This window comes from Hemiscyllium ocellatum, chromosome 39 (assembly GCF_020745735.1).
Source record: "Hemiscyllium ocellatum isolate sHemOce1 chromosome 39, sHemOce1.pat.X.cur, whole genome shotgun sequence".
Classification (NCBI taxonomy): Eukaryota; Metazoa; Chordata; class Chondrichthyes; order Orectolobiformes; family Hemiscylliidae; genus Hemiscyllium; species Hemiscyllium ocellatum.
Genome location: NC_083439.1, coordinates 1,965,442 through 1,986,752, shown reverse-complemented (window position 1 = coordinate 1,986,752; position 21,311 = coordinate 1,965,442). Strand labels below are relative to the sequence as shown.

Below are 21,311 nucleotides of genomic sequence, written 5' to 3'. Positions count from 1 at the left end.
GATAAGGGGCAGGAGATTCGGTGGGGATTTGAGAAAAAATGTTTTCATTTGGACATGGTAATCTGGAATGCACTGCTTGGGAAGGTAGTGGAAGCTGGAAACTTTACAACCTTTAAAAAATATTTGGATGATATCAGAACGTTCAAGGATATGAGACAAATGTAGGAAATTGGGATTAGCGCACAATGTGGTAGATATGAGTGTGCAGACTTGATGGGCTGAAGCACTTTTTTTGTGCTGTATGAATCTGTTCCATTACCCTGATGTACTTGAGTAAGGTATAATTTGTTTGGTTAGCATACAAAACCATACTTTTCATTGTATCTTGGTACATGTGACAATAATAAATGAAATCAAATCAATCCACTCTTGCTGTGGTGCAAAACTTTAGTAGTTGTAAAAATTCAGACTTAGTTGGCACAGTGGTAGATCCCTACCCCTAGTCTGAGAAGGCCTGGTTCAAGTCCCATTTGCTCCAGAGGTTTATAATAACCTCATGCAACAAGTCCATTTAAAAAACAGGTTAAATTAAAAACAAATAAATTGATGTTGCGTCTTGCTGTGAATATAATTGGTGACCTTTTTACATAACTACTTTCTGGAACATTTATAACGTATGTATTATGAGATGGCTATAAACACCATTGCACACAACTGTCTTGCACCTGTTTAATGTGCACCAAGGGCAATGTGCCCTTCACCTCAACTGATCGTACTTCTAATGCTGTTGGCCTTTCTAAAGTAGAATAAGACTTCATTCAGATTGTGCAGTTTTATGTTGTCAGCTAATTTGTTTGCCTCTTAACAAAAAAATATTAAAGGACCTCCTAACAGCCTGTTTGCACAACATTCTAAACTGGGATTATTTGTTTGCTTTGTAACTGGCTGCCATTGAATTTAATCTGTAGTTAATGTAAAAGTATTTTTCTGTGAACTCTTTAAGTGTTTGTATTGTAACTGTAGTGCTCGTAGTACATTCCAATCCACCCATGTACAATAATCTGGCATTCAAACTGATGGGAGAATTTGTAGGCTTACTGTGATGCCAATAAAATGATGTTACAATGATCTTCCACTTTAGCTGTGGTATTGAGCTATTTCTCAAAAGAGCATTGTTAATTTTGTGTGCTGTATTACAAGCATGGAATGTATAATAAGTACTCTTGTTTATTTAACATTTCATTTATAAATTACTCACAATTCTGTTCTGAATTTTCCCGTTGTTTCTTTTAAGATGAAAATCTTCTTTCCAAAATTCTTCTGTTATTTTGAAAACAAGACTACTTGTCCTATTACTTGCTCACTCATTCTCCCAAGACTCCAAAACTATGTAGCTTCTTAATGCAATTAGCCTTTTTTCTTCTCATATAACCATTGTGCTTTTCAAACCTAAGGTGGCAATAAATAATCATTACAACCTCAAACCATATTTACCTGTGTTCAATAAAAGGCTATTTGGCCTCACAGATTCGCTCTGGTTTGCCTAAGGAGTTTCTCAGCAAATGTCGTTCTCCTGATGTCTTCCTGCAGTTGTACACATTCTTTCTTTTCAGTAAACTGTCTAATTCTCTTTTATATGCCTTGATTGAATCTGTCTCCACTACATTCTTAGCGAATGCATTCCAGACCTGAGACATTTATATGAAAGCATTTTCCCCATATCATTTTATTGCTGTTTTTACTAATTACTTCACATCTGTGCCATCTTGTTCTTGATCCTTTCCTAAGGGAGAACACCTCACATTTGTCTTGCACCTTACGTTTTATCATTTGTTTTAAGCTTGCTTTTGTTTACTCTAGTAGAAGGGTTAGTCTTTAACTCTGTCTTTAAGTTGTATGAAGAGCATTACAGAATATTACTATGGTGGTTGGAACATAAGCCAACTAGCGCTCCTAAGTACTGAACAGCTGCTGACTATAAAAGAATAAGTTGATTGTAAGTAATTATTAAAAGTTGCATTTCTAATATATTACATATTTGTCAGTGTAAGTGTAAGCCACATATTTGGTTTAATTTCAAAACTATCAAAAGTGCAAAAACAAACCCCCAGCAAACCTTGCTTTGTTGGCAGGGAAGTTGGCTTTTTGGTTGTGGGTGCAATTGAGGCAATTGCTTTGCTGCAGTCCATTCTCCTGATTGCTTTTGTGTCTCTTTCTTTTTCACCCATCTTGCAGTTTTATTCTTTGTCATGATTCAGAAATCGAAAGCCTGTTTTTGGGTGGTTTGTTACTAAATCGTTTTTGGGTTGAAATGCACTCATTGGATTCCTGGTGGTAGTCCAGGTGGACATCAGAGTCGGAGGTTTCACGTTCTAATGATGGCTGTGGGATGAAAGACTGGAGTTACTTGTTTGAAAAATGTTGCAGAGAGTTTCTCCTCTACCCATTAGTTCAGTTGGCCTTGGCAGATTTATTTAAAAATTTCAATTCAGATGGTCGTGGATGCCTCCATGCTGAGGTGACCACATCCCCTCAATGTGTGCCAGCAGCACCCACTATTCCAATGTACCTATGCCCCGACATTGCAAGCCCAAAATTGGGACTCCTGCACCAGAAGATTCCTGCAGCAATGAGTAAGAAGGGAGGTTATAGGAACCCAGGATTATGGGAGTGCGACAGGAATGTGAAGTTAAGGCCACAACTACATCAGCCATGGGTTTTGCTAAATGGCAGAGCAGATTCAAGGGCTAAATGGCCTCCTTTTCCTTTAGGCAGAAGTCGGTACTGCAGATGCTGGAGATCAGAGTCAGGATTAGAGTGGTGCTGGAAAAGCACAGCAGGTCAGGCAGCATCCGAGGAGAAGGAAAATCAATGTTTCAGGCAAAAGCCCTTCAGGAGGGCTACTTTTCCTTTACTTGTGTGTTCAAAACTCACTTTCATCCTTCTTCACTCCTGCCTTCAATTTTTAATTTATTTCCTTCCCCACTCTTTTAGCTTACTTCTGTTCCTGCTCTCCTAAACCATAGCTAAACCAAAAGCACCAATCACTGATGTGTCCCCTTTGCATTAAATATTAATAGCCTTCTGCCTCAACTACAGAGAGAAAAACGTCAGCCCAGATTACCTCAAAATAAATTGGCATCAGATGATAGTGTGAAAGGCCTGTGTATGGATATCATTGGATCATGAATAGGTTATTCGACTGATTAAATGTGCTATCTTTTGAAAGGCATGTAAATAATTTTTCTTTTTAATCTCGATTCTTTACCCCTTCGCTGCATCACTTAGGATTTTGATTTGAAGCTCACTGTATTTGCACGTGAAATATGATCAAATGAGTTGGGGTGATGGGATGGAGTAAAGAAGATGTTTGTGTGGGGATAGGGGATGTAGAGTCATTAAAATAGCTGAACTTTTTAGAATTTCAACTAAAATTTCTGACCTTAGAATTGCTTTATGATTTCCCTTTTTCAAGGGTAGTTTCAATTTGCCTACCTGCAGTGACAGATTAGTGTTTGCACTGTTTTGATAATGTTCTTGCATTTCAGGTGATCTGCCATGATGGAAGGTCCACGTGTTGCAGACTATTTTGTGGTGGCAGGCATGACTAATGCTTCAAAGCCACTCGAAGAGGAAATACAGTTTAATGACAGCTGCCACAAAATAGCTAAGCCAAAAGCACCAATCACTGATGTGGCTATTATTGTGAAATCATTGGGCGAAGAAGTTCCCCAGGGGTATACATGTGTGGAAACCACTCAAACTGGATTATCGGCTGATCTCAATAATGGAAGCTTAATGGGGCCTCAAATTTTGCTTTGCTATAAAAGGGGTCGAGATAAACCACCTCTGACTGACTTGGGGTACGTAACTGAAAGTTTATATAAATTAGCATTGATCCAAATTATGCATTGCAAAATCATGTGTGACTTTTCTTATCATGCAAACTTTTTGTGTTCCATGTCTTGTCTATCATAATCTCCAGTAAACTGTCTAAAATATATGTTGATATCACAGCCTAATGAGATCCAATTGTTAATCACTACCACCTGTACAGAAATGCTGAGATGCTGCATTACGCACATGGGTGAAATGTTGGTACTTGACAGGCTGCGCATGATTCCTATTCAGATAGAGAGCTGTAAATGTGTTGCTGGTTAAAGCGCAGCAGGTCAGGCAGCATCCAAGGAACAGGAAATTCAACATTTCGGGCAAAAGCCCTTCATCAGATAGAGAGCCAGTTTCCTCTTTAATGTCTCGATTGAACCTGCCTACCTGCATTTGGGTAGTTCATTCCAGATCCTACCATTCTTCATTAAAAGGTTTTTCCTCTCATTACCATTGCTTCTTTTGTTAATAACCTTAAATTTATGCCCTTTCTTCCCATTTCCGGAAATGTACTATGAATTCAGAAGAATCACAGTTCTTGTTCTCCCAAAACGCAGCTAGGAGAGAAAAAGCAAAATAAATGTCAGCTAATGAGCATTGCTGCAGCACATTTTAAGGACAAGTATTTAACTGGTAGGGAGACTTGGTTGGAGTGCACCTAGAGTACTGTTCATCTTCTGGGCTCTTTGAGAAAAGAATAAACTGGAATGATAAATATATTTTCTGTTCTGCTATTGGGAAAGATTGAGCGTGCTAGGGTTCTTCTCTGGAAAAGAGCAGAAGGTTGATCTGATGGAGATTTGAAAATTATGGAAGTTTTTTTTAAGGGTAGCCATAACCTTTTCAAATGAGCCCAAAATTACTTGCCTTAACTATAAGATGATTGCAAATAAATCCAATAAGAAATCCAGAAAAGTTGTCAGAATATGGAGCTCATTAATATACAGGAAACATTTGAGAGGAAACTGGATAGTGTTATGACCAAGCCCAAAAGGATGAATAAATTCTTCTCATTTTTTCACAACTGATGTTGATTTTAAGAGTGTTTGATTTTTTTTTTAAATAGAAGTTCTTTTTTTACAGAATCACAGAATTGTTACCATGTACATAAAGACAATTCGACCTATTGTGTCTGCAACAACTAAGTGTTTTCACTTGCTACCAATCTTCTGTCTTCTTTCCAAAACCATGAAAGCATAAAGTGGAAAGAAGTTGGTTAATTGGTCCACAATGTCTGCTCCGCCAATCATTGAGATCTGGCTGATCTGATAATCCACAACTTGACTTCCCTGCCTTAACTCCCACAGTTCTGGGTTCCATTACTTAGTTAAAGATCTGTCTGTCTCAGCCTTGAATATACTTAACAACCTATCCTTGACAGCCCTTTCAAAAGAATCCACCGATTCACCCTTCTTTGATTCACACCTCTCTCTGAGACGCCTCTCTGCAGGTAGTACTGAGGAAGTGGGGAGGATCTAGAAGGATCTAGACAGTTGAGGAAAGTGGTCCAGGAAATGGCTGATGGAATTCAGTGTGAGCAAAGCAAGGTCTTGTACTTTGGAAAAAAGAATACAAGCATGGACTACTTTCTAAACGGTGAGAAAATTCATAAATCCAAAGTACAAAGGGATCTGGGAGTGCTAGTCGAGGATTCTCTAAAGGTAAACATGCAGGTTGAGTCCGTGATTAGGAAAGCGAATGCAATGTTGTCATTTATCTCAAGAGGGTTGGAATATGAAAGCACCATTGTGCTACTGAGACTTTATAAAGCTCTGGTTAGGCCCCATTTGGAGTATTGTGTTCAGTTTTGGTCCCCACACCTCAGGAAGGATATACTGGCACTGGAGCGTGTCCAGCGGAGATTCACACAATGATCCCTGGAATGGTAGGTCTAGCATACGAGGAACGGCTGAGGATCCTGGGATTGGATTCATTGGAGTTTAGAAGATTGAGGGGAGATCTAATAGAAACTTACAAGATAATACATGGCTTGGAAAGGGTGGACGCTAGGAAATTGTTTCCATTAGGCGAGGAGACTAGGACCCGTGGACACAGCCTTAGAATTAGAGGGGGTCAATTCAGAACAGAAATGCGGAGACATTTCTTCAGCCAGAGAGTGGTGGGCCTGTGGAATTCATTGCCGCAGAGTGCAGTGGAGGCCGGGACGCTAAATGTCTTCAAGGCAGAGATTGATAAATTCTTGATGTCACAAGAAATTAAGGGCTATGGGGAGAATGCGGGTAAGTGGAGTTGAAATGCCCATCAGCCATGATTGAATGGCGGAGTGGACTCGATGGGCCGAATGGCCTTACTTCCACTGCTATGTCTTATGGTCTTAAAATCTAACCACTGGTGTGGAAAAACTTTTTATGACCTCACATTTGCTTCTTTTGCAAATTTTTCTAAATCTATGCTCTCTGGCCCTTGGTCTTCTTGTGGGCAGGAACCACGTCTCCCTATCTACTCTATGTAGACCTCTTATGATTTTGAAAGCTTCCCTCAGATCTCCTTTAGCCATCTCCTTTCCAAGGAAGACAGTCTCAACTTCTCCCATCTATCCTCATAACTGAAGTTTCTCATTTCTGGAACTATTCTTGTAAACCTCCTCTGTGCACGGTCCAGTACATTCACATCCTTCCTGAAGTATGGCATCCAGCATTGTACACTGTACACCAGTTAAGGATTAGTTGGTGTTCTGAATGAGTTCAGCCTTGTATTCTATGCCCCTATTATTCAGCCTAAAAACTGTATGCTTTACTAACAGCTCTCTGTACCTGACCTGCTTCCTTCAGTGACCCTCTCTGCTCCTGCACATCATATAAAATCGTACCAAAGTGTATGACCTACTTCCTTGCATTGTACTGTATCTGTCACCAACTGCCCACTCCATCAACGTGTCAATGTCCTTCTGAAATTCTACACTGGCCTCACAGTTTACAATGCTCTCAAATTTTGTATCATATGCAAATGTTGAAATTGTCCCCTGCACATCAGGATAAAGGTCATTAATGTATAACGTAGCTTCACTGAAACCCCAAAATACCCAGTAACTCTTGTTTCTCTTATCCTATCCTAAGCCAGATTTGGATCTACTTTACTATTAAACCTTTTATTCCATAAGCTATAACTTTGCTGCCATGTCTTGTATGTGACACTGTTTCAAAAACCTTTTGGAACACCATGTACATCTCATCAACTTGGACTTAGTTAGCTTTTCCATTACTGCATCAAAAAAATCTCCAACCAATTAGCTAGACACAGTTTTTCATTAACAAATCCATGCCACCTTTTCGAAATAGTCCATATTTTTCCATGTCATTATCATCCTATCCCAAATAATTGTTTCTAATAATTTCCCCAACACCAAAGATGAACTGAGTGCTCTAAAATTGCTGGGCTTATCTTTGCAACCCTTATTTGAAGGAGGGCATCATGTCTGCAGTTCTTCAGTCTTCTGGCATCCAAGTCCAGGAAAGTTTGAAAGATTAATTATCACTGGCTCTGCATTTCCACACTCACTTCCTTCAGTATTCTTGGATGTATCTCATCTGAACCTAGTGCCAAGTAATGACAGCTTATCCATTGGCACCACTTCTGTATTCACCTTGTTTCTCCTCTGTATTTTCTATCAAACATCTGTCATTGGCACACACGCTCTTCTTCAACTTAATTTCTATTTTCTTTGTCTGCCAGAAATTTCTGGATTTGTTTGCCCTACCTTTCCCTTTTGAGGGAACATGCCTTAACTATGCCTGATCCATTGCCCCTTTTGAAGGTAGTCCATTATACTGCTACAGTTTTCTCCCACCAACTTTTGGTTCAAGTTTATCCAGCCCAGCCTCATTCTTGCCCCATTGAAGTCCTTCAATGTCTGAAACCTTATGATACGATGATCACTGTCCACTAAATATTCCTCCACAAACATGTGATCTACTTGGCCTACCTCATTCCCAAGAAGTAGGTCTAGCAAAACTTCCTTTCTCATTTGAATGGGCACACAATGTTGAAAATTCTCATGACCACAATTGAAGAATGCTGCCTTTTACAAAGACGAGGAGGAGCTGGCCAAAGTTGATTGGAAGGGAAAACAATGGAGCAGCAATGGCAGGTGTTTCTGGGGGTTTTCAGGAGGCACAGCAGAAATTCAACTAAAATGTAGAGAGACTGAGTGCTCCTCAGATGCTGCCTGAACTGCTGTGCTCTTCCAGCACCACTAATCTAGAATATGGTGTCCAGCATCTGCTGTCATTGTTTTTACCTACGGAAGGACAAAGCAACCATGTGGGCGGCACGGTAGCACAGTGGTTAGCACTGCTGCCTCACAGCACCAGAGACCCGGGTTCAATTCCCGCCTCAGGCAACTGTCTGTGTGGAGTTTGCACATTCTCCCTGTGTCTGCATGGGTTTCCTCTGGGTGCTCCGGTTTCCTCCCACAGTCCAAAAATGTGCAGGATTAGTGGTGCTGGAACTGCACAGCAGTTCAGGCAGCATCCGAGGAGCACTCAGTCTCTCTACTTTTGAGTTGAATTTCTGCTGTGCCTCCTGAAAACCCCCAGAAACACCTGCCATTGCTGCTCCACTGTTTTCCCTTCCAATCAACTCTGGCCATGCTAAATTGCCTGTAGTGTTAGGTGAAGGGGTAAATGTAGGGGAATGGGTCTGGGTGGGTTGCTCTTCGGAGGGTCGGTGTGGACTTGTTGGGCCGAAGGGCCTGTTTCCACACTGTAAGTAATCTAATCTAATCATGACTGACACGGGAAGTTAGGAACAGCATGTAATATGGTGAAAATTAGTGGAAAGCCTTTGAAAACAAGCAGAGGACAACTGAAAAAGCAATAAGGAAGAGGAGGATGAAATATGAGGTTACGGTAGCGAATGATATAAACTAAGTTGTTGTTCTAGGTACATGTAAAGTTAAGAGAGAAGCAAGGGTGGACATGGAACCACTAAATGAGGCTGAAGAAATAGTAATGAGGAATAAAGAAATACCAAAGGAACTTAATAGATACTTTGCATCAGTCTTCATGATTGGAGACCTTATTAGCATCTCAGAACTTCAAGACTGTCGAGAGGCAGAGGTAAGTGTAGTGGCCATCACGAAGAAGGTGCTGGGAAGCTGAAAGATGTGCAAGTGGGTAAATCACCTGGACCAGGTGGAATACATCCCAGAGTTCTGAAGGAGATAGCTGAGGAGATTGGGAAGGCCATGTTGGAAATCTTTCAGGATTCACTGGAGTCCAAGAAAGTCTCCGAAATCTCTTATCTCCCTCTTGTTTTATCTCCTCTCTCACGCGCTTTTGCTCTATCTCACTCTTGCTCTCTCTCTCGCACTCTCTTTTTTTTTAGATTAGATTACTTACAGTGTGGAAACAGGCCCTTCAGCCCAACAAGTCCACACCGACCCGCCGAAGCGCAACCCACCCATACCCCTACATATACCCCTTACCTAACACTACGGGCAATTTAGCATGACCAATTCACCTGACCCGCACATCTTTGGAGTGTGGGAGGAAACCGGAGCACCCAGAGGAAACCCACGCAGACACGGGGAGAATGTGCAAACTCCACACAGTCAGTCGCCTGAGGCGGGAACTGAACCCAGGTCCCTGGCGCTGTGAGGCAGCAGTGCTAACCACTGAGCCACCGTGCCGCCCTATGTGTATGTCTCCCTCCTCTCCCCTTCCTCATTCCCTCACTCTTCCAGCAGATACATTGATGGCTTTTGCTTTTCACTTGCATTCACTGCCTCCTATTCTGTGGTAGGTATCCAGTTTGTTTTGGCCCCACATTCAAAACATTATCTGTGCTACCCATGAATCTGCCATTAGTAATCTTCTGAAACTTGCCTTTTTAACCAAGTTTGTCTCTTAACCCAGTTCTTCTACTACCACTCCCTAAGTACCTGGGGATATTTTACTACATTTAATTACATTGTATAAACGTAGTGGTTTGCTGTTGGAATTGATTTAGACTGTCTGGTATTTGGTTTTGGTTGAATGAAAAGTCAGAATGCTGACTTCAGTATTGTAGTGATGTTCTCTATAACTCCATGCAGTTTGATGTCACTTCAAACATCGAAAGCTGTTTAGATTTACACACCAACAGAATCTCAATCAGTTCAGGGATTGTCGTCCAAAGACAGCAGTGCGAAACCTGAAAAGTCATTCTGTCTGGTGTGCTACCTCTGCCGCTTAACATGATGGTGTCTGATGCCATCACATTACCACACTATCACTGCCTTCCTATAGCCCTGGGCATCTTTAGTTTCTAGAAATCTAACCATTTATTTCTTAATTATTTCCATGACCTGACCATCACAGCCTTCTGCAGTTTCGAATTCCACAGGTTTACCACTGACTGAAAAGATTTTTTCTTAGCTCAGTTCGGAATAGCTTATTGTATATTCTGAGACAGTGATCCCTAGTTCTAAAAACTATCCCACCTCCAGATAAAATGTCTGTGCTGCACTGTCAGCGTTTTGTTTTAGCAGTATCCATTCTTATTCTTCAAATGAATACAGGCCCGATTTTTAACTAACATTTTTAAAACAAATTGCTGGAAAAGCTCAGCAGGTCTGACAGCATCAGTTCTGAGGAAGAGTCACTCGAACTGAAATGTTAACTCTGATTTCTCTCCAGATGCTGCCAGACCTGCTGAGCTTTACCAGCAAATTCTGTATTTGTTTCTCATTGACAGCATCTGTAGTGCTTTTGGTTTCTTTTTAAAACATTTGATTTTTCCCCAATTATTACCATAATGGATGTAGGTTTGTTTGCTGAGGTTCATTTTCAGACGTTTCATCACCATACTAGGTAACATTTTCAGTGAGCCTCCAGACGAAGCATATTATATTAGTGTGCAGTTAGAGCATTATTGATTGTTTAATGCTTGCATGAGGATTATTAGTTAGAAAACCTGTGAAAAAGCTGAAATTAATATATCAAAGTGTGGTTTTCTTAGATTAGCATAATATGCTTTGAAAGATTTCTTAATGGCCATTTTCTTAGATGGACAATTTTAGTATTTGTTCTACTGATTATAAATGTGAGTTCTAGCATACTTAATATTGAACCGCCTATTTGATTTGTGATAAGCAACTCATTTTGAATTCTAAATGCAACATATTCCAAACTCTAAACGTGTGAAGCTTGCTTGATGATGCAGAATTAGTTTAGTGTCATTATGACTTTCCCAGCAGCTGATCTACCTGTTTTGCTTTCTAGAGTTTTATATGAATGGAAAGAGAGACTAAAGCATGGATGTCAGATCATTCAAACTACGCCTTATGGCCGACCTGCTAATATCAGTGGTGGGACTTCATCTCAGCGAATCTATATAACGTACCGTCGTGCGTCAGAAAATATGGCCCAGAATTCCTTAGCCGTCACTGATATTTGTATTATTATCCCAAGTAAAGGGGAGACTCCACCACACACTTTCTGCAGAGTGGATAAAAACCTAAACAGCAGTATGGTAAGGTCAACAGTCTACATTCGGGTAACCTTTAAGGTAGAGTAATGGATATCGTCAGATACAAGTGCTAAGTTAATTATACTCATTGTAAAGATTAAATTGTAAACAGCCTGTCTAATCTCCTCTCAACATTGTCACCTCAATTGTAATGCTATCTCTGATTCGATCTTAGCTCAGAATATTTGTGTTATGGAACACAGAAATACAGTTTCTTGATATTACTTTATGAAATTTAAAATTATTGTTATTTTTACATATTTTAAAAGGTTTATCCTTTAGTTTGCAATATTGCAGCAATCCTAGAGAAAAGAACATGTTTTCTTTAACAAGGCTTTTGCTTCAATGAACTATCAAATCATCTTCCTTGTATGGATCCCACTGCAAACATTGATGCATTCCCTGCCATGAGTTGTGAAAGATTGCAGCAGCTGAGGTGGTTAAAACGATATCATTACTAAAGAATAATTGGTTGTTTTAGTAAGGCACAGTTGAGATATGACAACCTTTCAACTCCTGCGAGATTTCATTGTGCGTGTCCAAGGATTCATTGGGCTGCAGTTTGAAAATTCTGAGCTGAATTAATTCAACACATTATAGTTGATGAAACTCGAGAGGGTTTCAACACACGAGATAAAACTGGTTTGAATAGTTTGAATTGGGTGATGAGATCATAAGACATAGGAGCATAAATTATGCCATTTGGCCCATCGAGTCTGCTGTACTATTCAATCATAGCAGATAAGTTTCTCAACACTATTCTCGCCTTCTCCCCATAACCTTTGATCTCCTTAACTATATATCTCTGTCTTAAATTTACTCAATAACCTGGCATCCACAGCCTTCTGTGGCAATGAATTCCATAGATTCACCGCTCTCTGGCTGAAGAAGTTTCTTCTCATCTCTGTTCTAAAGGGTCTTTCCTTTAGTCTGAAGTTGTGTCCTTGGGTCCTTGTCTCTCCTGCAAATGAAAACATCTTCCCAATGTCCACTCTATTCAGGCCTTTCAGTATTATGTAAGTTTCAGTTAGATTCTCCCCTCCTTCTCCTAAGCTCTGTCAGGTATAGACATAAAGTCTTCAAACTTTCCTCATATGTTAAGTCTTTCATTCCTGGGATTGTGATTTGGAGATGCAGTGTTGGACTGGGGTGTACAAAGTTTAAAAAATCACCCAACATCAGGTTATTGTCCAACAAGTTTAAATGGAAGCACACTAGCTTTCGGAGTGTCGCTCCTTCATCAGGTGATAGTGGAGGGCTCAATCCTAATACACAATTTATAGCAAAAATTCAGTGTGATGTAACTGAAATTATACATTGAAAAATTGATTGTCTGTTAAGCCTTTCATCTGTTAGAATACAGTGATAGTTTCACTTCTTTCAGGTGTAAATCACAAAACCTTTTTAAAAGTTGCATTCTCGGGTTAGCTGTTAACAATGGTGATAGCTAGACAATATGTTGAAGGTGTTGGCCCCCTGTGTTCTCTGTCTATGCCATGATGTTTGTATTGATTCTAATCTAAAAAGTGAGATAACGGAGTTTTACATAAATTCTTGCAGTTTTTGAGCTCAGAGTTCTACATGAATGTATGCAGTTTTTAAGCAAAGTACAATGTAACTCTGCAAGTACAAATTCACCGCACAAAATATATGTGTGCATGTGGGTCTTTGTGTGTGTGTGTGTGTGTGTGTGTCTGTCTGTCTGTCTGGGCTGGAGGTTGAGAGTGTGAGAAAGTGTGTGTGTGTGTGTGTGTGTGTGTGTGTGTTGTGTAGTGAGTGCAGAATGTCTTAAATCTGTGAGGGGGTGCATGTGAGAGTGTGGGAAGGATGGGTGTCTGTGTGCCTGTGTGTGTGTATATATATGTATATGTAGTGCAATGGTGATCACCTGTAATGTGACATGAACCCAAGATCCCAGTTGACGCCCTCCCTATGGGTACCGAACTTAGCTATCAGCCTCTGCTCGGCCATTTTTCTCTGCTGCCTGTCCCGAAGTCCACCTTGGAGGATGGTAACCCGAAGGTCTGAGGCTGAATGTCCTGGACCACTGAAGTGTTCCCCAACTGTTGTGCGGTGCCCATTCATCCATTGTCGTAGCCTTTGCTCGATTTCCCCAGTGTACCATGCCTTCGGGCATCCTTGACTGCAACATATAAGATAAACAACATTGGCTAAGTCGCATGAGGACCTGCCATGTACAAGGTGGGAGGTGTCCCCACACTTAATGGTGGTATCTATGTCCACACTCTTGACTCATCTTCAGCGCCTACCGTGACAGGGTTGTATGGAGTTGGCTTGAGAGCCGGGCATCTTGCTACGAACAACGATCTGTTTGAGGTTTAGCGGTTGTTTAAAGGCAAGTAGTGGAGGTGTGGGCAAGGTCTTGGTGAGGTGCTCATCCTCATTGATGAAGTGTTGCAGGTCACGAAGAACATGGTGTAACTTTTCAGCTCCTGGGAAATACTGAACAACGAAGGGTACCCTGTCGGTTGCAGCACGTGTCTATCTCCTGAGGAGTTCGTTTACGGTTCCTTGCTGTGGCACGTCGGAACTGGCGGTCGATGAGTTGAACATCGTACTCCGTTCTTGTGAGGGAATCTTTGAGTACTTCCAGGTGTCTGTTACGTTCCTCCTGATCTGAGCAAATCTGGTGTATGCGTAGGGCTTGTCCATAGGGGATGGTTGTTTTAATATGTTTTGGGTGGAAACTGGAGAAGTGTAGCATTGTGAAGTTGTCTGTGAGTTTGCGGTAGAGTGTGGTGCTGAGGTGTCCATCCTTGATGGAGACGCACGTGTCCAAGAATGAGACAGATAGTCGAGAGTAGTCAATGGTGAGTTTGATGGTGGGATGAAACTTGTTGATGTCACTGTGTAGTTTAATCAGTGACTCCTCGCCATGGGTCCAGAGGAAGAAAATGTCATCAATGTACCTGGTATACAATGTTGGTTGGAGATCCTGAGTAGAGAAGAAGCCTTGTTTGAACCTGTGCATAAAAATGTTGGCATATTGGAGTGCAAAATTAGTCCCCATGGCTGTTCCGTGTGTCTGGGTGAAGAACTGGTTGTCAAAGGTGAAGACATTGTAATCAAGGATAAAGTGGATGAGTTGTAGGATGGTGTTTGGAGATTGGCAGTTGTTGGTGTTGAGTACTGCAGCTGTTGTCGCGATGCCATCATTGTGGAGGATGCTGGTGTAGAGTGCGGAAACATCCATTGTGACAAGGAATGTTCCCGGTTCGACTGGTTCATGGGTGCAGAGTTTCTGTAAGAAATCTGTAGTGTCGCGTCAGAAGCTGGCGATCCCCTGTACAATAGGTTTCAAGATGTCTTCCACATAGCCAGAGAGATTCTCACATAGGGTCACATTGCCCGACACGATGGGACGTCCTGGTGTGTTGGCTTTGTATACCTTTGGAAGGCAATAGAAGTCGCCTACACAAGAAGTACGTGGGATGAGGGCGTGTGGGGAACTCTGAAGGACTGGATCCAGGGTTCTGATTAGTGCATTTAATTCACGGGTGTGTTCTTTTGGTTGGACCAGCTGGTAGTTGCTTGTAGTGTTCCTGGTTGGTCAGTTGTCGGTACACTTCCTTGCAGTAATCTGTTCTATCCTGAATGACAATGGCTCCTCCTTTATCTGCTGGTTTGATGACAATGTTGTGATTGGTTTTGAGACCCTGGAGACATTACGCTGTAACGGGTGATGTTTTGCTCTACCTTGTGGGTGCAGCTGATGAATCTGGCATTTATATATTTCCTGACTGTTTGAGCAAACATGTCAAGCCCAGGGCAGCGGCCCTCCGGTGGGATCCAAGTTGACACCTTCTTTGGTCGCTCCTCTACAGATCCCTGTGATGACTGTTCCAGTTAATCAGAGGGCTCATTGGGATCACTGCTGGCACCTTGAAAGAATTCCTGGAGTCTCATTCGTCTGATGAACTCCTCCGTGTCTGCTGCCAGAACCACCGGGTCCATTTTGGTGGTGGGGCAGAAGTTGAGACCCTTACTCAGGACTTCAATCTCTTCCGGTCAAAGAGTGTGGTCCAATAAGTTGATAATAGACTTCCCCACAGTGATCATGTTGTCTACTGTGGTTCCAGCAAGGGCTTTTCTCTTACCGGTGAGAATGCCAAGTTTCTCCAGTTTTTTATTCTTGGCGTGCATGTACATGGTGTAGTTTTGTCGCCTTGTCTGTTTGGCAATGTCACGTAATTGTACTGACGTATCTTGAGTGCAGGCTGTGAGTGTGGACTCCATCTGAATTTCAAGGTTGTGGCGCCTGCTATAGAGTTGGTGCACGAGATGATTGAGGAGTTTACCAGAGGTGCGGTGGCAAAGTCTCTCTGCGTAGTCTGTGTTATTGGTCGACTTAAGTGGGTTCGTGATCCGTAATCCTTTTGGGATCTTTCCTGCTTGCCTGCATTCCTGTAGAAACTTGATGTCTGTGTCAATATGTGAGATCTTCTTGGATCTCTTCTCCACTTTAAGCCGGCGGTTAGTGGTGTCGATAGTAGTCATGATTTGGAGATGGCGGTGTTGGACTGGGGTGTACAAAGTTAAATTCCTGGAATTATTCTCATGAACCTCCTTCAGACCCACGTCAGGGCCACTGCATTCTTCCTGAGGCATGGGGCCCACAATTGCTCACAATACCGTAAATATGGTCTGACCAGACCCTTATAAAGCCTCAGAAGTACATCCCTGCTTTTGTACTCTAGTCTTCTTGAAATAAATAGGAGAAAGTGAGGACTGCAGATGCTGGAGATCAGAGCTGAAAATGTGTTGCTGGAAAAGCGCAGCAAGTCAGGCAGCATCCAAGGAGCAGGAGAATCGACGTTTCGGGCATGAGCCCTTCTTCAGGAGAAACATTGATTCTCCTGCTCCTTGGATGCTGCCTGACTTGCTGCGCTTTTCCAGCAACACATTTTCAGTTCTTGAAATAAATGCCAACATTGTATTTGCCTTCCCAACTACTGACTCAGTCTGCACATTTACCTTAAGAGAAACCTGGGCTAGGACTCCCGAGTCCCTTTGCATTTCAGATTTCTGAATTTTCTCCCCATTTAGAAAATAGTCTGTGCCTCTACTCTTCCTATCAAAGTGCATGAACTGACACTTTCCCACATTGTATTCCATCTGCCACGTTTTGTCCACTCTTCTAAACTGTCGAAAACATTCTGCAGCTTCCCTGCCTCCTCATTACCACCTGTCCCTCTACCTCTCTTTGTATTATCTGCAAACTTAGCCAGAATGCCCTCCATTCCTTCATCTAGATCATTAATATACAAAGTGAAAAGTTGAGTTGTCAAACCTGTCAGAGCTCTTCACAAATGATACATTTCTTTGAAATGCAGTAGCTGTTTCATAGGCAGTCAACTGCTTATATGTAGTTGATTTTTGTGCTGTTGGTTGAGGGGGTTTATAGGTCAGGGCACTTGGTAAACTCCCTGCTCAGTTTTTCTACATCTAAACTGCATCCAGAGCATTGCAGATCTTTGATTTTGTGACAGAACCTTCAGCCAGTGTTAGCCTAGAAAGCATGCTAAAATTGGATGTGGAAAACAGTGTTTTGACTTGGAGTAAAGAGTTCCTGTCAAAGTGTAAATTCATACAATTGCATTGAAATACAAGTCACTGAAAATGTTCATGCCTGCTTCGATTGTGGCAAAAGTCAACAATTCAGATTTCCTTTTCACATTGATTGAGCCAGGAGAAGAGGTTGTGCTTAAGTAATTATTGAATGAAGTATGTTGTTGAGCAAATGTGGGAGCTACTTGAGATTATAGTATTACCTGTGAAGGAGATGAGTGAGAAGGGAGAATCTTTGATCAGAAAAACAAGTGTGGAATCTGTTTGGGTGGAGCTAAGAAATAGTAAGGAGCAGCAGACAATGGTTGGAGTTATTTGTAGGCCACCAAATAGTATTTGCAGTATGGAACATTGGTATTAATCAAGAGATGAAAGATGGAGGTAGCATGAGCAACATTGTAGTCATAGGTCACTTCAGTCTGCACATTCATTCATTTTTCAGATAGGACTTAATTTGAGATAGACTTTCTGGCTCAGAGATAGGGACACTACCATTGCGCCACAAGATTCCTTGTATTTTGAATCAACCTTTTCAGATACATTGTCACACATCTGAAAGGCTGGTTGGACGTGAGCCCAGACCTCCTTGCTCAGAGGCAAGGATGTTATCACTGTCATAAGACCTCTCTGGATTCAGTCTGCATTTAAACTGAGTAAACTAATTAAAGCTATGAGGGACCAGATTCTGGAGTGTCTTGGGGATGGCTTTCTGGAGTAGTATGTTTGGAAATTGACTACAAGAGCAGGATATTTCATATCTAATATTCCGTAATATAAAGGGGCTACTTAATAATCTTGTAATAGAACAATTAGAAATGAGTGATCACAATATGGTAGCATTTTACACAATGTTTGAAAGTGATCTGAAACAAGAGTAATGAAGGCATGAGGCAAAAACTAGCTAAGGTGGATTGAGAAAATACAATAACAGGCATTACTTTACATTGACATGGGAGAGTGCTAAGAGAACATTTCCATAGCTTACAGCAGCCATGCATTCCTTCAAGGTGTGAAAACTAAAAGAAGTCAGTCAACAAAAGAAGTTGAGGATTATGTAAGGTTAAAAGAACAGGCTTCTAAAGTTACCTGAAATGGTAATAAATCTGAGGATTGGGAGGTTTGTAGAATACAGCAAAGGAGGACCAAGTAATTGATCAGGAATGAGGGAACATAATATGAATGCAATCTAGCAAAAACAAAACGTGTACTTCAGAAGCTTCTATGGGGACACAAAAAGAGTCGGGTTAATTTATACTGGGAAGTGGTAGAAAAAATAAACCATGACCTTGTATCTAATTTCACTGAGGAAGATACATTAAAACTCCCAGATGTAGAGATCCAATTGACATGGGAAAATTAAGAGTTGAAGGAAACCAGTATTCTTAAGAAGATTGCAAATTAGATTAGATTAGATTAGATTAGATTACTTACAGTGTGGAAACAGGCCCTTCGGCCCAACAAGTCCACACCGACCCGCCGAAGCGCAACCCACCCATACCCCAACATATACCCCTTACCTAACACTACGGGCAATTTAGCATGGCCAATTCACCTGACCCGCACATCTTTGGAGTGTGGGAGGAAACCGGAGCACCCGGAGGAAACCCACGCAGACACTGGGAGAACGTGCAAAACTCCACACAGTCAGTCGCCTGAGGCGGGAATTGAACCCAGGTCCCTGGCGCTGTGAGACAGCAGTGCTAACCACTGTGCCACCCCAAATATACGCCCAACGTGGGGCTCGAACCCACGACCCTGGGATTAAGAGTCCCATGCTCTACCGACTGAGCTAGCTGGGTCTGAAAATTGATACGTTTGCAAGACCTGATGGTCTACATTTCAGAGTGTTGAACAGAGAGAATTGATACATTGGTGATCATCTTCAAAAATTCTATAGATTTTTGGAGTGATTCCTGCAGATTGAAAGCAAGCAAATGTCACCTCCATTTAAAAGGTGAACAATAGAGAAAACAGAACTGCAGTGCTGTCAATCTTACATTGGTGGTAGGGAAAAATCTTACAATCTATTATAACAGCATGAGAATACATGGAATCATCACATTGGCAGGCTGAGACTAGTAGGGTACTATAAGGATCAGTATTTGAACCCCATTTGTTCACAATATATAGCAAATGATACAAAGCTAAGTTCAGCATGTTTACTGAGGCAGTCTCATTGCAGGTGAAAGTTGAACAGGCAGAAAGGGCATGGGCGACCATCAGGCAGAGTAGAGGAGGGCAAGTAGTGCAGGAGCCTTCTATGGCCATTCCCTTTCTAAGAGATATACTGTTGGACAGATGGCTGTGCAGGGAGAATCAGTGGAAACTCATGCCATGATTGCATGGTTGGGCTTGCTGCACAAGAGGGAAGGAAGAAGAATAGCAAGACTATAGTAGTAGGGAATTCAATTTAAGAGGAACAGACAGGCATTTCTGTAGTTACAGAAGAGACTCCAGAATGTTCCCTCCCTGATGCTAGGGTCAGGGATGTCACTCAGTGGCCTTCAGGCATTCTGAAGAGAGAAGGTAAGTAGACACAGATTGTGGTATACAAGAGTACCAAGATCATGGTAGTAAAAGGGATGATGTCCTGTAAGCAGAATTTAGAGAGCTAGGAAATAGATTAAAGAATGGAGCCAAAGGTAGTAGTCTCTGCGGGAAGGTTTATTAATGCTGTTGGGGAAGATTTCGACTAACTGGACAGTGAGTGAGATTCAGAGAAAAGGTTCAGCGGGGGGAGATAAACAGTCAAATTAGACAGCAAGGGAGTCAAGAAGGCATCAAAATTAAGACCCGGTAATGCACAAGGGCATTTGCTAAGGTTGGATGGATTTATTTTAATGCAAACAGTCTGATGCACAATGCAGATAAAGGCACAAATTAACACATGGTGGTATCATGTTATTGCTACTTTTGATACAAAAGTTGAGAGCGCGGTAAGATTAGCAGCTTAATATTCCAGAAGAGACAGAGAAGGAGGGAAAAGAAGTGAGGATGACGCAATATTGATCAAGGAATCAATTACAGCAGTAAGGAGGGATGATGTTTTGGAAGGCTCCTCAAATGAAGCCACATGGACAGAACTTAAAAACCAAAAAGGAGCAATCACAATGCTGGAATTGTATGAGATGCCCCTAATAGCCCAAGAAAAATAGAATAGCAAATACGTAAGAAACTTTTAGAGAAGTGTAAAGTTAATAGGATAATATCAGTCGGGGTCTCAACTTCCCCAAAATTAATTGGAATAGTCATAGTGTGAAAGGATTGAAGGAAATGGAATTCTTGAAGTGTATCCAGAAGAGCTTTTAAAGCCAGTTTTTGGAAGGTCCTACAAGAGAGGGAACATGAAGGACAATTTGAGGAGATCATGCCAGGAAAGTAGTTGATGTGTCAGTGGGGATCATTTTTTCCGACAGTGATCATAACTCTGTTGGATTCATGATTGTAGTGGAAAAGGACAATGTTCGGCCTGAAATCAAATTTCGAAATTGGGGAAAGGCTGATTTTAATAAGATCTGATCTGATTTGGCCAGAATGCAGTGAAAGCAGATACTTTTAGATAAATCTGTATCAGAGTGGTGGATGTATTCAAGAAGGAAATGGGGTAGGTTCAGGGCCAGTGTGTTCCAAAAAAGGTAAAGGTTGGAACAACAAGTTCTGTGAACCTTGGATATCAAGGATATATTGTATTGGATTAAGAGAAAAGGGAGGCTTATGGCAGAAACTGAGGTTTCAAAACATTAGGAGCCCTAGAGGAGTACAGAATGTACAACAGGAAACAAAGAAAGGAAATTATGAGAGCAAAAAGGGAGCATGAAAATAATGGCAGGGAAATATAGGAAAAATCTTAAGTTGTTTTCCAAGTATATTAAGGATCATAGGACACCAGGGGAAGAAAAAACCCATTAAGCACCACAGTAATTTGTGTGTGGAGCTAGAGGATGTGGGTAGAGTTCTGAATTAATACTTTGTGATTGTTTCTCTGAATAGCGAACACCATGTGGGTATAGAAATCAGGGCGAAGATTGTGATATATTGAAAGAAATTGCCATAGACAGAGAGGAGATTCTGAGTGATCTGGCGGGCTTAGAAGTAGGCTAATCTTCAGGGCTGGATGAAATGCATCCCAGGTTATTGAGTGGGACAAGAGAGGAGACGAGGATGCTGACAATTATTGTTAATTCTTCCCTGGCCACTGGAGAGGTGCCAGAGGACTAGGGGACAGCCAATGTGGTATTGTTATTCAAGAAGGGAGCAAGGGCTAAACCAGGAAACTGTATGTTGCTTGGTGTGGAGGACGCTACCTATGTAGCGAGGTTGAATATGTTAGGATTGTTATCGTTAGAAAGACGGAGGCGGGGGAACCTGATTGAGGTCTACAAAATCATGAGAACTATAGACAGACTAGATAGCAAGAGGCTTTT

The 21,311-nt window shown here is 41.5% G+C and overlaps 1 protein-coding gene and 1 non-coding gene across 4 annotated transcripts in view; one reads left to right on the top strand and one right to left on the bottom strand.

Annotated features, from left to right (window-relative positions):
• dennd4a (DENN/MADD domain containing 4A) overlaps window positions 1–21,311 on the top strand; it is a 154,029-nt gene that overhangs the window by 28,954 nt on the left and 103,764 nt on the right. For all 3 annotated transcript variants that reach the window (XM_060853248.1, XM_060853247.1, XM_060853249.1), the window contains exons 2-3: window positions 3,489–3,803; window positions 11,052–11,301. In XM_060853248.1, the coding sequence (XP_060709231.1) occupies window positions 3,499–3,803; window positions 11,052–11,301 (555 nt within the window). In that variant the 5' untranslated portion in view covers window positions 3,489–3,498. The remainder of the gene's footprint in view (window positions 1–3,488; window positions 3,804–11,051; window positions 11,302–21,311) is intronic.
• Window positions 18,614–18,686, bottom strand: trnak-cuu (transfer RNA lysine (anticodon CUU)). The gene has a single exon. It is a non-coding gene; the product is annotated as a tRNA-Lys (tRNA).